Consider the following 15,925-nt stretch of genomic DNA (forward strand, 5'->3'; position numbering starts at 1 on the left):
GGGCACCCCTAGGCTACTGCCAGCCCTCACCACTCAGCTGTCAGCACCTCCTCTGCCTTGGCTGTGGCTAGGATGGGTCCAGTCAAAGCTGATTGGATGCCAATACTGCAATCAGATGCTGCCACTGCCAACACCTTCACAATCAGGTACTGGGAGGGGCCAGAGAGAAGCCTCAGCATCTAACCAAGTCCTAACTCTAATCTGTTTCTTTGGCACTCCTTACCCATTCTCCCTTGGCACATGGAACTCTCTGCACGCCCTCTCAACATCAGTCCCACTGCAGCCAGTGTCTATTTACTTGGCCATCCTCCACTGCCAGTGTCTCCCGGGCACTAGGGCTGCCACCTGATTCATCTGTGTGCCCTGAGCCTACACAAGGCCTGTGAAAGAAAGCCTGTTCACTACATGAATGAGCAAATCCATAGGGCCCAGAGGCAGTTGAAGGCCTGGATGCTCAAGTTAAACTGGGCTGCCTGACAGGAAGGTCCCCAGCCCCATCACTGAGGACCCTGACGATGAGGTGGGGAAAGTGAGTCTCTTACCCTTCTTCGGCATGAGTTTTCCCACCTGTAATGGGAACAGAACCCCTGTGCTTTTTTCATGCAGGGAGACAAGACAAACTATAGAGCGAGCTGACTAGTTCTATGAAAAAAGGTTCCCAACGTCAAATTCAAATAGCTGCTCCCAGGCACCATTCATTTTACATGGCTCACTTGCTCCTAGGTTTGGGGAGGGTGGAGCTGCCAGATGGGCCCAGAGCGGCTCTCTTACACCCAGAAAAGAATCGTCTCTCCTCTTGTCTATATGGGACTTCGCTATCCACAGCACTCCCAAAGAAGGTAGACAAGGCAGGGATGGGCAACACCATTTCACATAAAAGGAAACTGGGGTGAGGAAAAGCCAAAATATGTTAAACCACCTCCTTGAGGTCAGAGTGTAGGGGAACCAGGACTCAAGGAAGGTATTTGAGCTCCGAGTCCCTCATTTTCCAAATGCCATGCTGTTGAGGGCTGGCCCCCACTAACCAAACCAGTCCACACTTCAGGGACACACCCCCAGCTGAGGGAAGACTGCATGCTTTGCCCTATTCCATGCCCCAAGTCTAGTGGGAACATTCTCCTGTAGACTGGCTACGAAAGGAATGTGAACCCGGCCCCCGCCCCCCACACACACGTGTTCCCATAAGCCGAGCCCCTTCTGCAAGGGCTAAGCTAGAGCTGCCCATGGCAGTAGGCCCAAACACTCTTTCTTCATAGGCCCAGCTTGGAAGGGGGGGCATCTGCGTGTCTGAAAACCTCCTTGCCCAACATCTGATAGCACCGTGACCAGGGAGGCACACCCAGAGCTGATGAAACCAAGATTTCCCCTCACATAAGCCTGAGGGGGCAGGGTCTGATCTCTAATTCTCATTATCTGAAAAAGGGCCCTGGGCCAGCTCTGGTCCTGCATAGCTCTGTGATCTTGGGCAAGTCACTTAGGCTCTCTTGGCTTCAGTTTTCTCATCTGTCAAATGAGGACAATAAGCCCAGCTCACAGGTTGTCAGGGGGACTAAACGAAGAAAATGCATGTTAGGTGATTAAGTGGTAGCTACTGTCATTGCTTCTACCATCTGCCAGAGTGGGAAGGGGTATTAATAATGGGAAAACACAAAGTTGTGTGTTATGAGAAGAGGGAGCAGAGGGAGGGTAGTGACAGGGGAAGCTCCACAGAGGCGATGAGGCCTCGGCAGGACTCTGAGGACAAGATCTGGGAGGCAAAGAGGAAGAAAGCGGGCGCCGTGGTTGGGGGCAACTGCTGGAACAAACAGTATGGGAGGGAGTCAAAAAGAGGCAGGCCCAAAGGGAATGTTCTAGAACCCAAGAACGGGGGTCCATGTTTACCCCAAACAAAGCTGAGAATAGAGAAGCTGGAATGGGCAACAGTAGTCAAAAATGGCTTCCTGAGGTGAGTGGCAACAGAGAGAGGACTTGAAGCATGGAGCACTTAGGAGGTAGCAAGCACTATACTAGCCACAGGGCCCTTAAATTCTTTTGAGGGAGAGAGAAAGAACTTATACGTTAAGGTATGATGTAGTGTCAGGCAGTGATGAGAGCTATGAAGAAAAATAATTTGAGAATAATAAGCTAGAGAGCAGTGTAAGAGGACCCTCTGACCTATGGAGAGGAAGCAATGAGCATGGCCAGTCTCCACAGCGAGGCAGGAGCACAAGGGTCGTGACTCTGACGGCCCACAATGCTTCCTCCACCTACCATCACTACTGGCATCTGGGGAGGGGGCCACCCGACCTGGGGAAGGTGTGGAGGACAGGAAGCTGGGAGTCAGGAGAATTGGCCCCTAACTCGTCGGAAGCATAGCTTTGTGAGTCACTTCCTGCACAAGCCTCAGTTTCTTCATCTGTACAATGAAGCTAATACCTACCTCACCAGATTGTTGTTGAGAATTAAATGAGATAATGTATAGGCAAGAGCTACATAAAAAGTAACGACCTACATGAACGCCAGTAATTACCAAGTGAGCCTTGGTGTACCCTCCTGCCTAATGGTAATAACAACCGCTGCCCTGCTTCGGAGCAGAAGCGTTGGCATCAGCAGACTTGGGATTCAAATCCTGGCTCTGACCTCTTACCTGCGATGAGACCTTGAAAGTCTTTACCCCTATCTAAGACTCAGTGTCATTCTTAGTTATGATCCAAGATTGTTGTGAGGAATCTAAACAACTTATAGAAAAGAAACAGCATCTGGCATGTCTGTCAGAGAGCAGAAAGATACTCAGTGGCTCCTCAGAGATGTCACTGAGTCACCAACTGCCAGTGGGCAGTGAGGAAATTGCTCTAAGCTACTCCAAAGGGCTGAGTACAAGTCTGCCTGGAAGCAGAGGAAGAACATACCAACCCCTTGGCTGACTCTTCCAGCCCCAGGGAGGTCCAGGAAGCTAAAACAAGTACCAAAGAGATACCACATCTTCAAGGCCAGAGGCAAGCTCTCTTCTGCTCCCCGCCGCCCCCCCCCCCCACCCCAAGGTAGCTTTCAGCAGGAGTCCACACCTGTGATAACAACAGGGCCCATCATAGCTCTAGAGGGGCTTGCCTACTATTTCAGAGCCCAAGTCTAGGCTGTGCTGTGGCAAAACTTGTACACGAAGCTGTCCCATTCTTCGTCTCACCACATGTTCAGCCAGACACTCCTTCCCTCCAGAAGTCTCCTTACACTCTTGGCCCTGCTTGCAGTTTCCCCAGGTAGAGTCTTGTCACCTCTAAGTCCAGTCTGGTCAGTGGTTCAGCACCTGCCAGGGATTGGGCACTGGCCCCTTGAAGATCTTCCTCACTCATCCAGGCTGCCTCTTCCTGGGGGAAGCCTTCTTCCCCCTAACCCCACCTCACTCCCCAACTCAGCCTTTCTCATTATGGGAAGTAGGTGCATTTGTTTGCAGGGACCATATCTTATTCATCTAGCTCCCTGTGCCCAGCACAGGGTCAGGCACAGAGCAGGCGCTTAGTCAATGTCTGTTGAATGAATGGATGCTCGAGGAGACTGAGATGAACAAACAGGGCCCGGACAAGAACAGAGATAAGCCCAGTCCATAGCTGACTGACCTAGGCCATAACAGAGGGTCAAAGGGAGCTTTCTGGGGAATCAGGAAGGCAAGGTCTCCTCCAGCTGAAGGGTTAAAGAAAGGGGCAACAATGGAAGGCTCCAGAGGAAGGGAGAGAAGGGTGAAGCCAAACATTAACGTTCATTCAACAAATGCTTTCTAAGTACCCTTTACATGCCAGGTGCTGCACCAGGGTGAGAGCTTCTGGACCCTGTCTCCTCCTCTGCTTCTTGGGCACCTGCTGAAGGCTGAGCTCTTTCCCAGGTCTATCTGACCCAGCTATGACAGCCACAGGAACTAGGGCTGTGAATAATTAGACACAGAGGCTAAGTCAGGGCCAGGGAATCCAGAGGGGGCCCCCAATCCAGCCTAGAGGATGTTCTCAGGAATGCCTTCCTGAAGGAAGTAATAGGTCAGATGAGATGTAAAGGATGAGTAAGATTTTACCAGGCTGACAGGAGGGAGGTGCAGAGTCAGGACCTCAGGTACTAGAGTTCTGCAAATGGCTTTTGCAAAGGCCTGGAAGATAGAGAGCATAAGTTTGAGGAATTAACTGTAAGTAGTTAAGCCAGGCTACAGCAGAGACTGTGTGAGTGTGTGAGTCTAGGTGAGAAAGTGGGGAGAGAGTTATGAGAGGTTGGGTATGCCAGGCCAAGGAGTCCTGAACTCAACCCTGAAGGTCAGGAAGATTGCTACCCACTCCTCTTATTCTCTCCAGACACTGCAGATGGTGCCTAAGGGTCTCTATGCAATTAGCCAGCCACTTACCTGGTCCCAACAGACTGGTGAGTTCTTTTCTGGAAGGGCTAATAATCTCCACTTTAAGTGTTCTGTTTTGCAAATTAGGAGTCCTTAAAGCAAGGCTATGAGGACAATAACTCAAGAGGGAAGCCAAACCACTGGGAAGCCAACACACAGCTGTGGCAGGTGTGCTGACTGGGAAGCCCCTGGCTGGCCTATCAGGACCCTGCCTGGGCTCAGTAGATTTCTGCTTCTCGGTCCTCAGGGCCTTCTGCAGAGGATCTGGGCAGGGACCCAGGCATCCTGAGTATCCACGGATATGCTAGGAACCTGGGATTCCTCAAACCATCTCTAGGTCTCAGTTCCCCCACTGCCATTAAGAGGGGTTTGGGTTGGATCAGCTGAAATCTGAGGTCCTGACAACCTGGGTCTTCTGTGCTCTATTAGAATCTACTAATGAATTTTCATTCACAAAAGATCCCCTAAAGAGACGACAGGCCCCTCCTTTAGCTACTCCAGAGGTTTTCAAGAATTTGGTTTTCATGAAGTAGGGAGAGTCCTGGGAGGTGAGGTCAAGAAAGTGGGGCTCTAGTAATTCCATGTTCCTGACACTCTGGAACTTGGACTGGGACCATGGAGATGATTGCTGAGGACCCAAATGGCCCCCTTTCCCCACCTCCACCTTCTGACACATAAAAACAAAACAAAACAAAACAAAAAACCCAGCTACTGAAGTGGAAGGGGTTGCCATGGTAACACCACCAGTCACCAAGGAGTCCTTAAAATAGGCCCCTATCACTACACATAAGCAAGTATGGGGAGCTAAGCTCTGGGGGCATTTACCTCGGCCCCAAGCAGGACCTGAGCCCATTTTCACAAAGACAAATTGAGGACAAGAATGAGGAGGAGATTGAGCCCCAGAGTCCCACCACAGTCTGGAGCAGGATTGGAATCACATTTCTGCAGCACAGAACTGGAACGAACCCAATGGGGTCATCTCATCAAGCCCTCCTCACTGTACAGATGAGGAGGATGAGGCTCCAAAGAGGGCAGGGTCTTGCCCAAGGCCACATGGGTAGCAGATGCAGAGTAAGGTTCCTGGCCCTTTGCTCAGGGCTGTTAAATCTGCTAGAATAATGAAGAGATTCATATTTCCTACTTCTGTTGATTTGTACACAGAGTTCAAGGGTTCAGCATCCTGGGGTTTGCAGGTCAACCTGGGTATCATGCTTTTGCCCATTTTATAGATCAGGAGACTGAGAGTCAGGAAGGGGTCATGGCTTGCTCAGGCTTCACAGCAGTTCAGGGGCAGAGCAGGGGCTAGAGAGAACCCAGGCCTGACCCCTAGCTCCAGGCGCTCAAATTTGCCAGCAGCATCTCCATATCAGGAGGCCCCAGAAGTGGTGGAGGCCAAGAAATTCTAAATGTGTTATGCTACTCTCCCAGGACCTCTCGAATCTCCCCCATTACCCCAATACTCTCAAACCAGCTCCCAATGGGCTCAGGTAAACCACTCCGGGCCTGGACACAGCGTCCACTGTCTCCCTTGTCTCTAGGCCTCTCAGCACACCAGGACCTTGGCCTGTGTTGTTCGCTAAGAGGACCTGCAGTCAGACCGCCCCTCCCCCACCCAAATCTCATACCTCTGTTTATGCTGTTCCCAGGTCCTGACTATTCTTGCCTGCCTTGCTAATGCCTATTCATCTCTCAATAGCCAGACTGAATAGCAACTCTTCCAGGAAGGCTTCCCTGACCCCAAGATGATTTAGCTACCCCACCCTCACCTCCAAGTCCCCATAATTCCCCTTGCTTCCTTCCCTGTCACTGCATGGATTATTGTACACTGTTATCTTGTGTACATCTCCCCAGTCTCACTTCCTCAAAGGCAGGGACGAGGGCTGACCAACCAGTGTACATCTCCCCAGTCTCACTTCCTCAAAGGCAGAGACCAGGGCTGACCAACACATCCATAAACCATATGGTCCCCACCACGGCAAAACTTCTTAGATGCTCCAGAGCAAAGCTTGCAATTCTCCATAGTGTTGGTGGCCTGTTGCACGTGTCACACAGGATAAATGACAAGGACTAACTTGAGCGTCACAAGTTAGTTTACGAAGTACTTTCCATTCACGTTCACTCAAAGCTCACATTCTTGAGAGTTTGATATTTCTGATCCTATTTTCCATATGGGGGAGTGAGATCCCCAAAGGGAAGTGAGCTGCCAGCCACATCACAGAGGGAAGCCATGGCTGGATCCTTGCTCCCTGGCTTCTAAGCCCTGGAAGTGATGAGGGGAACCATGGTGAGCTTGGCTATACCCACTTGGTCCTCAGTTCCTCATGAGATTGTGCATGTCTCTAGGGCAGGGACCAGCTGCACCCCAGCACCCAGCACAGGCAGGCATAGAGGAAGCCTGAGAAAGGATCGAAGAATCGCACTTAGGCTAAAAGCAGGGCTTCCTGCCAAGAGGAATGGGGCAGCTCCCAGGAGGGCTGAGGGCCCAGTAATGATTCGTTCATTTAACAAATATTTACTGAGTACCTACTACATGCCGGTGCAGCGTTAGATGCCAGGGACACAACACTGAGAAAGAGAGACAAGGTCCTCATTCCCAAGGGGCTGATATTCTTATGGGAAAGACAATTACCCAAACTAAGAAGTACATATGATATTTTAGGTAATGATAAGGGCCATGAAAAATAAAACAAGATGTGGTGACTAGGGGGAGGCTCTCCAGGTGGTGTGGACAGAAAAAGCCTATGAGAGAAGACTGAATGATCAGAAGCCAGCCATGCAAAGACTGGGCAGGGGGGCTGCACACACACAAAGGCCCTGAGATAGGTCTAAATTGGTGGGAATGTTGCAGGAAGAGGAAGACCATTGGCAGTTCTGGAGTATACCACTATAGGAGATTAGGTCAGGAGGTGCTCATGTGGAGCTTCATGGCCACAAGGAAAAGTTTGGAAGGTTTGAAGTATGATGAGGGACAACTGGCAGTTCACCCGACATCAAAGCCCTGGGGGCTTGTGGTGCCTCTTTGCATCCAGGCAAGCTGGGAGAGCTTCCTCAAAAAGCTTCCGTGGGGGAGGGGTGGGAGTAGGGGGCGAAGGCCGTGATCTGCCACCCTGATCATGGAGACTGGAAGTTGCTGAGCATCTACAATGACTAGAGCCTCGTGCTCATCCCTCAGTTGTCTCACCATACTTCTCTCTCGGTTTAAGGAGTGCCTTTTTTCTGAGGCTCTCAGTGTCCTATCTGTAACATGAGGGTTGGGCCAGATCCAGCGTTAACAGATAGCTATGATTTTATGACTCAATTATTGCTGCTGAATTTGAGGGTGGGAAGCTGGGGGGTGGGGCAGGATTTCCACACTGGCCACTGCTGACTCATCCAATAAAGTATGCTAATAAAGTATTACTCCTGGCCCTCCTTTCCCAGCCCAAAAGAGTCCTCGGTAACACAAATAACCTCAAAATGGCCTCTGCGCAGTTGGGGAAGTGGTATAGAGGAAGGGGAAAGCTACAAAGAATTGAGGGACAGGGGAACATGAGAATGATGTTCTCATCCCATAATTTAAGACTAGGCTAGGTAACTGCCAACCCTCAGTTTCAGAGTTATCCCCTAACAATCTAGCCTCTTCGTTTTACCTCCATTAATTGCCTGCTTGCATATCCCCAGTGATGGGGAGATCCACCACAACCCACACCAAGGCTGCTGCAATCTGCAACAGCTGTTCGAAATAATTCTTCCATTATATCAAAACCTGTCACCCATAATCCCACCCCTGTTCCTCGCCTTGCTCTTTGGAGATACACAAAACAAATCAGCTCAGAATTTTACCGAGGCTGCCACCATTTTATGCTGGGTCAAGTGCTAAATTCTAGGGATTTAGGCAGGTATCAGAGGGATCTGACCCAAAGAGCCTCCCATGCAGGGGCAAAGGCAGGGATGCAAATATGACTAACTCTGCAGCCTCCACCCTGGTTCCAGGATAGACCTTCAGAGATTAGAAAATACCAACAGAGACTCCCATCTCCCTGCCTCAAAAAAGACACCCACCTACCCATGCTGCCACAAGTGATCTTTTCTTTTGGTTAAGAAACCAGATACCAGGATATCTATTTCAATCTCTCACCCATCATAGGACTTCCCTTCACAGAATCCATGTTCTCTCCTTGAATACCGCCACTAACAAGGTGTTCACCACCTCACAACAATGGAAACTGCAGAGGCAAAGCAGGACACTGGGAAGTGTCATCAAAAACCAAGGATGTAGAAAGCAGGTCTAACAGAGATGCCTAGATAACACAAAATTTGCTTTGGCACCCTCCCCTACCCCACCCAGTCTGTCACCAAAGTAGATCACAGAGAACTGAAGTGATTGGTTTGCATCTCATATCAGCCCTTACTACATCCCACTATGGAATTCCTTGCAGCCAATTAAAAAAAAAAAAATGTTTTCAAGATGTGATAACAACATGGTTATCAAATGCTCCTGATATGATATTAAGTGACTTGGTCAAAATCATTCACTAGAAGTCTTCCTGAATGACAAACTCTAGGTCAAAAATGCAAGTCAGGGTCCCCGGCTCCTAGAAGATACAGCTCTCAGCCCTTGGACAGCAGAGGCAAAGAAAAGGTATCTCCAGGAAGGACTAGCACAGAGACCTGGCCCATTCCCTAGAGATAAAGGCATTTTTAAAAGCATGAACATGAGTAAGTCCCTTCCTTCTCCTGTTATGGGCATCGAAGAGCACGGTGAACGGACCAGCACTTCTAAGTGAGAGGCTATTGGGCCAGGTACATAGAGCAGCTCAGTCTGCTTGCTATCCAAGAAGACAACAGCAGCTCTGTACCTCTCCAAGGGCAACAAGCAGCATCCAGACCAAGAGGGACAATCACAACAACAATCATACAGGTAACACCACTAACGCCCAGGACACGGTTAAACTGGGATACAGCTCTAGGGTATATTACCTTGCAGCCACTATATTATAAGTGATTTTGAGTAAGAGAAGGAAATACTCATGATGTAACATCAAGAGGGAGAAAACAGGATTCAGAACTAAATCTACAGCATGCCCTCAACTTTATCTATATAATGTGTATGAGTTATAAAGAATATACTAAAATGGCAATAGAAAACTAACTTTGGGTAGTTGATACCAGCGATTTTTATTTTCATCCTGTTTTTCTATATTTTTCAAAATTCCAATAGTTAGCATGTTTTATTTTTTATAATGAAGGTGGGTGGAGTAGGCGATTGTTAGTTACTAAAGAAAAACCCTAAGTAGGGCAGGTTCAACAAGCAGAAAAAAGTCTTAGTGGATAGGAGGATTCAAGCAAGACACACTCAGATCAGGACAGCTATGATGACTTCCCACGGTCTTCTGGATTTGTATTTAATCCCATGGCCAAGGCATCTGTTAAAAAACCTTGGGCGGGTTATGCCTTCTACAACCACAGTTTTTTCCAACTATAGGTGGGCAGTGTGGGAGGTGGAAGGGATGCTCTTTCACTTGGGAAAAGCTCTGCCCTTGATCCACTGAGGGACTCAGTTCCACACTAAAGGGCACCCAGGGTCCTCTGGCCCTCCTTCTAAGTATGCCAGTTCACAGTCGCTGCTGAGTGGGTCCCAGAGCCTGGGCTGGAGGATGGGTGTGAAGTAGAGGGCAGGTACGGGCACACTTGTCCCAGCCAAGCATGTTCTCTGTCTGATGGCTATTTCAGGGGATTGCAAAACCCTTGCCGCTCTACCCCTGCAGTCTCTCTTGCCTTGCTCTGCCTGGCTAGGAGAGGGGAAGAACTGCCAAGGACCACCAACAATGCTAAGGGCTGGAGAGGAATTCTCAAATATGACCCCTATCTCGCAGATGAGAAGAATAAGCTGAGGAGAGGGAAGTGATGTAACAGAAACTGCAAATATTGATGAGTGCCAGACTGGAGAATAAACCCAGACTTGACTACCATGCCGGACTGCCTGGATCAGACTAGGTAACCATGATTCTCCCCTCATCCCAGACGCACATGATCTAAGGAGAACGGGGGCGGCAAGCTTTCTGAAATGAAAAGAGGTCGGGACTTCAGCCTACATAGTGGCTACTCCTCCAGCAACGTATCCTCATTATAAGAACATGCTCTTGCTTGCCTTAGAGTCCTTTATCACAACCTTTCCTGGAAAACTTGCAGCTTCATAACCCCAGGAAGAAAGCCCACAAGGCCCTGTAGACCCTTCGCTGGTGACAGGTCATCTCCCAGACCCCTCGCACGATACCACAGATCTTCCATTAAAGCTCTCACTCGAGGCAGCGTGGGCCCGTTGCTCACCTCGCAGGACCCCGGAATAGGCGGCTATGAGGGTCTTCATGCTGAAGCCGGTGCGGGTCACGGCCCTGCGGGAAGCCGCCTTACCCGCCGCCCCTAGCCCATGCCCCGGCCGCCGGGGCCAGGGCTTCACGCCGAGCACCGGAGCCCGGGGACCACGCGGACGCCGGAGCGGCTGCCGCACAGGGAGCTGGGGGCGGACGGGTAGCCGGCCGCGTCCAGAGTTGAAACCGAAACGAAGCCCTGGCGGCCGCCACTGCGTTCACTGAGCGGAGCGCGGCACTTTATAACCTCACAACGGGGCGGGGCCCGACGCGAGCGGGGGCGGGGCCGGCCCCACTTCCTCCCAGGGGAGCGCGCCTGGGGCTCCGCGCCGCCGGGGCCCCCTGCTCTTCGCGTGTGAGGAGGCGGGCTGGAGAGGTATGGAGGCCGAGCCCTTGTTGCAGGAAGCGCTCCTGGTTATTCCTGCTGCTCTCTCTGTCCGCCCCTCTGCGCTCCTTTGCGAAGATTGGTATGTCCCAGCAGCTAGAATGTGGGCCAGGAAACCAAGCACGTGCAAGGCAGGCTGAAGAGGTGCGGACTGGAGTGTTGCGTTTTAATTCTTTTGGCAAGGCCTTTCCTTGGCTACAGATGCTATGGTCCCGCCCTGGTCGGTGGTATCTGAGACTATTTAGGTTAGGGCTGGGCTCCTAAACCATCCCAGGTGCCTCTACCTTTCCATCTGTTTTTAAGAAATCCCACAGAGCATCAGTCTATACACTGCTGCGTGCCAGGTATTCAGCCCAGTCAGCCCAGGCCCTGTCTTTGAGGTGCAAAAGTTGGGAACAGGTGTTAGCAGAGACAGCCACACACAGGTTCTGGCCGCAATGCTGGGACAAGAGAGAAGGCCCTGCCTTGGGCTGGGAGCTGGGTGTATTTCCCAGAAAGGTTAGTTCGAAATCATATACCTGGAGTCCAATTCCGGCCCTCTTTTTCTTGAACCTCAGTTTCCATGTCTGTAAAATGGGAATAACAATTATTTCGTTAGGTGATTTGAGAACTAGATGAGGTTAGGTATGAAAAAAGCCTAGCATAGTGCCAGGTACATAGATTGTTTTCATTGCACACTGATTAGTAGTTTTGTAGATGGAAATTTTGAGGGTAAGGCAGGACAGGCATGAAGTCTTAGAAAAGCCAGCATATCTGGCTAGGGTGCCTGAAGTGGCTGGAGCTCTAGAAGTTGTGTGAAAGGAAACTGGGGCTTGATTTTATTATTTTATTTTATTTTATTTATTGTATTTTTTTTAGGAGAGACAACCTTGATTGACCTCACAGATTGCAAGGACCTTGTCATCTTACAATCGCATATTTTTTATTTTTTACACCTACAGCACCTGGTCTTCTTAGCTGGTCTCCCATCAAAGTACTAACCAGGGCCGACACTGCTTAGCTTCCGAGATCAGACAGGTTCGGGCTCGTTCAGGATGGTATGGCTGTAGACTGGGGCTTGATTTTTATGAAGATCCTCAAGTGCTACTCTTGGGACATTGGGGTGGAAGTGGGGATTTTGGAATGGCTTTGAGAAGGGAAATATCGGTGGTCAAATTAGTTTTTAGAGTCCCCAACTATAGTGAGGAATGGATAGAAGCAGGTGGGCAGTGAGGAACTGTGGGAGGAACCCAAGTAAAAGAGGATGTGCCCTGAGTTAGGGCAATAGTGAAGGGAATGGAGGGAAAGGCCTAGTCTAGAGAAAAGCATAGGATGTAGTGAGATCTGCTGGACTAAGGTAGAATGACTTACTGGATATGGTGAGCGAAAGAAGGGTTGGGGACAAACAAGCATTTTAGTGAAAAGAAATTTATTGGGCACAGTTTGAGCAAGCTTTTGTGGGATCTCGGCATAAGAGGAAAGGGAGTCTGCTATTGAGGTCTTTACCATCTGAGTGGGAGGTGGGTGGAGGCCATGACAGAAGTGACATTGCCAGGGGAACATGTGCCAAATGCCACTGATGAGACCTAGAAACAATTCTATTTGTTCAACTCTCTCAAGGCCATAGGAGTAAACCTCAATGAGAAAATGTCATTGAGCCCTGAGGCATGAGTTGACCAAGAGTAGAAGAGTAGAAGAAACAGCATTCTAGGTAGAGCATGTGTTGAGGCTCTAAACCTGAAAAGAGCTTGGTGTCTTTAAGGAAAACTGAGGGAAGGTTAGTGGCATACCAGTTTTGTGAGGGGACATGGGAGCTTGTATGTGCAAAGGCTAGGTGGTAGGAACAGGTATAATGTATTTCTGGATAAGGAGTACAGCCAGGTAGATGCTGATGGTGCCACTGAATTCTTGCATCATTTTTCCAGAGGTGTTTTTGGGTCCTCTTGGAGGCAAGGCTCCTGCTGGCATAGAAAGACCCCAGGTTAGTGCTTGCCCAGAGGGTCTCCTGTGGAGGAGGCCTTAGGCTGGAACCCATGGCCCACTCATTCACTTCATAGTATTATCCAAGGGGCAGAGCTTGGGCTGGGGGGCAGGAGATCTGGGTTCTGGCCTTTCCTTGGGCAAGTCCCTATCCCAGTGTAGGTTTCAGTTGCTGAATCATGAGACAGAGGTGACAGTTCCTATCTTGCTGACTTTATTTGAATATTTGAGGATCAAATGAAATTGTAACATGTAAAAGGGTTACCACTCTGCTATGAAAAGTAAGATATCATTACTTTAAATGGTAAGACTTTGGGTCTCCAAGGCCTCTTTGAAACGTTTGGATCCTAAGTTCATCTCCTTCAGCATATTTTTCCTTTGCACCTTCCTGGGCCTGGCTCTCATTGGGACACAGAGAGTAATGAAACATAGTCCTTGCCATTGAGGAGACCCAACCAAGAGATGGTTTCCCTAAGCCAATGGCTGCAGCCAGACAGCCACTGGCTGCTGTAATGCAGGGGAATGTGGGAGGCTGTGCTGAGTGCACTCCTTCACTCCTGTGCTGTTACTGTTTGCTGTGTCTGTTTCTCTGCTAGGCCAGGAGCTTCTCAAGGGCAGCAATTTCATCACTCTGTGCCTCGGTGTGGACCTGACTTGGCATAATGTCTCAATAAATGGTGAAATGACCATTTGAATGAGTACAATAGCGTCAGGGACAAAGTGCTATGGGAACACTAAGGAGGGATATAAATTGGGAAGGTTGAGAGGAGATGACATTACCACTGGATCTGAGATGATGAGTACAATAATGCCAGGCAGAGGAAGAAGAAGGCTGATCAGGCAGTGGCCTGCAAATAGGAGCCATGAGTGTCCTGGTGGGGCTAGAAGAGGGTTGCACACAGGGAAGGTGTAGGAGATGCGGCTGGAGAAGTCGACAGGGGCAAGATCTGAATGACCTTGTAATTCAGACAAGAAGCTTGGGCTTCATCCCAAGGGGTGTAAGCAGAAGGGCACCTTGATTAAATTGGAAGGTTAGACAGATCAGGTGGGTTGGTGGTGTGGAGGGGGCTTGGGGCTTGGGGAATGGAGCAATGAACCTGTTCCAATCTGAACTCTTCATACACATGTGGGAACATCCACCAAAAGATGCAGGAGGAAGTCCAAGGGCTGAGAGGAGCTTTCATTTGCTTCTAGGCCATCTCACAGAGTGACAACTCCCTTCTGCTGGCCCCCAGCTCTCAAGAGCAAAAGCTTAAGCAGTTTGGTCCAGATTGGCTTTGGATGAAAAACCAAACCTAGAATTACAGTACCCCAGGGAGGAAATTTTTCGACAGGTTTCTGTGTCCTGGGACTGTTGTCCCCTGCCTGACATGGGCATGGAGGCTCACACTGGGCACTGACTTCTCCTGCTCCCTCCCCACACATCCTGCCATCCCTACATTCCTGTCTGTAATGGCTTGTCCTGCTCCTTCTGCTGGTGTGTGGGTAGGACTGCTCTGGGGCCTGACTCATCTTCCCTTTGTCAGCTCCCAATCCAGCCCACAGGTGCTTTGGCCAAACCACAAATAGAGAAGTCAAGTCAAGCTACCAAGCAAGTCTTGACCAGGGGGGCTTAACCAGGGGTGGCACATCCCACCATGCCCCTTCAGTCATCGGTGTTGTGCTGCCATTAAGAATTATGGGTGTAGCCTGGTAGTTTGTGAGGGGTTGGACACTTGTCCTTCTGAGACCTTTTATGTAACGGCAGCCTTACCTCCTCCATTGCACAGATGAGGAGGATAAGTGGCCAGCCTGTAAGACAGAGGGGATACTTGCCCTAAGAGAGGCACAGAGCAAATGGCAGAAACAGATATTTACCAAGAACCTTGCTCCACTCTAGGCCCTGGCCTGTGTGAAGTTACCCAGTCCTCACAGCCACTGTGCAAGGGGTGAATCTCACCCCACTTTGCAAATGAGGTGCAGAAAAGTAAAGTGACTTGTCCAGGATAGCATCATGAGTAAATGGTAAAGCTGGGGATTCACACCCAAGTGTTCCTGAGCCGCAAGCCCATGGCTTTCCCTGCCTCACAAGGCTGGGGAGATGAACCAACCCAAACAGCGGAGTTACTTGACAAAAGCAAATTCCTATAGCTTCCCCCATAGACCTGTGAGGTTATGCCCACTTTGCAGTTGGGAAAACCGAAGTTCAGGGAATCAAAGAGCTTGTCAGGAGTCAATTCTGGGCTGGGATTTGGACCAGTTCTCATGCCCTGAGACTAAGGCTTGTCTGGGCCAAACTCATTTCCAGTACTAAGCTCATTTGGAGGGTGAGAGGGCAGAGGTTATGGCAAGGGGAAGAGGCAGGCATGGCCCTGTGGGATAGAAACTACCCACCTCCTCCTTCCCTATCCAGGAATTTGCCAGCCAGGGATGCTTCACGACATGGCTGTACCCTTCCTGGGACTCCTACCCTCCTTTTCCAAACCCCTACTGCCCCCTCTCTGAGAGAATTCACCCCATGCTGCTTGGTCATCAGGGGCCAAATGGTGTATAGTCTTGAGTGCCAGAGCAATGGGAAACATAGGGTTTTAGCAGGGGTGATGTATGGCCAGTTTTGTGCTTTAGAAAGATGCTAAAGCACAAAATACCTTCAGGTGTCACCTCCATGGCACCCTTCCTAATTACCTCTAACCTGGATTAGTCAGGGTCCTGAAAGGAAAAGGCCCATCTGTAATTGGGTAATTTGAGGAAATTTTAATACAAAAACCATTTGTAAAGAGTAACCAAGGCATAGGGAAGACTCTATGGATGGTGCAGTACCCTGAGGCTAATAACATTGTGGGGGATGTGGCCTGAAGGGCAAAGGGAGGAAGCCAGGTAGAGTGGGATCTGTGTGAAGAG

At 49.9% G+C, this 15,925-nt stretch overlaps 1 protein-coding gene and 1 pseudogene across 3 annotated transcripts in view; both read right to left on the reverse strand.

Annotated features, from left to right (window-relative positions):
* The window catches only part of DGAT2 (diacylglycerol O-acyltransferase 2), a 69,403-nt gene that overhangs the window by 20,816 nt on the left and 32,662 nt on the right, over positions 1-15,925 (reverse strand). The window contains exon 3 of one of the 3 annotated variants that reach the window (XM_016161587.2): positions 11,605-11,652. The exons of 1 other annotated variant lie outside the window; for it this stretch is intronic. In XM_016161587.2, coding sequence (XP_016017073.1) covers positions 11,605-11,652 — 48 coding nt within the window. Of the gene's footprint in view, positions 1-10,660; positions 10,907-11,604; positions 11,653-15,925 lie in introns of those variants that run through there. One more of the 3 variants, XM_016161589.2, reaches the window with a different exon arrangement.
* On the reverse strand, positions 12,019-12,137 carry LOC118603517 (annotated as a pseudogene).

This window comes from Rousettus aegyptiacus, unplaced genomic scaffold (assembly GCF_014176215.1).
Source record: "Rousettus aegyptiacus isolate mRouAeg1 unplaced genomic scaffold, mRouAeg1.p scaffold_m13_p_5, whole genome shotgun sequence".
Classification (NCBI taxonomy): Eukaryota; Metazoa; Chordata; class Mammalia; order Chiroptera; family Pteropodidae; genus Rousettus; species Rousettus aegyptiacus.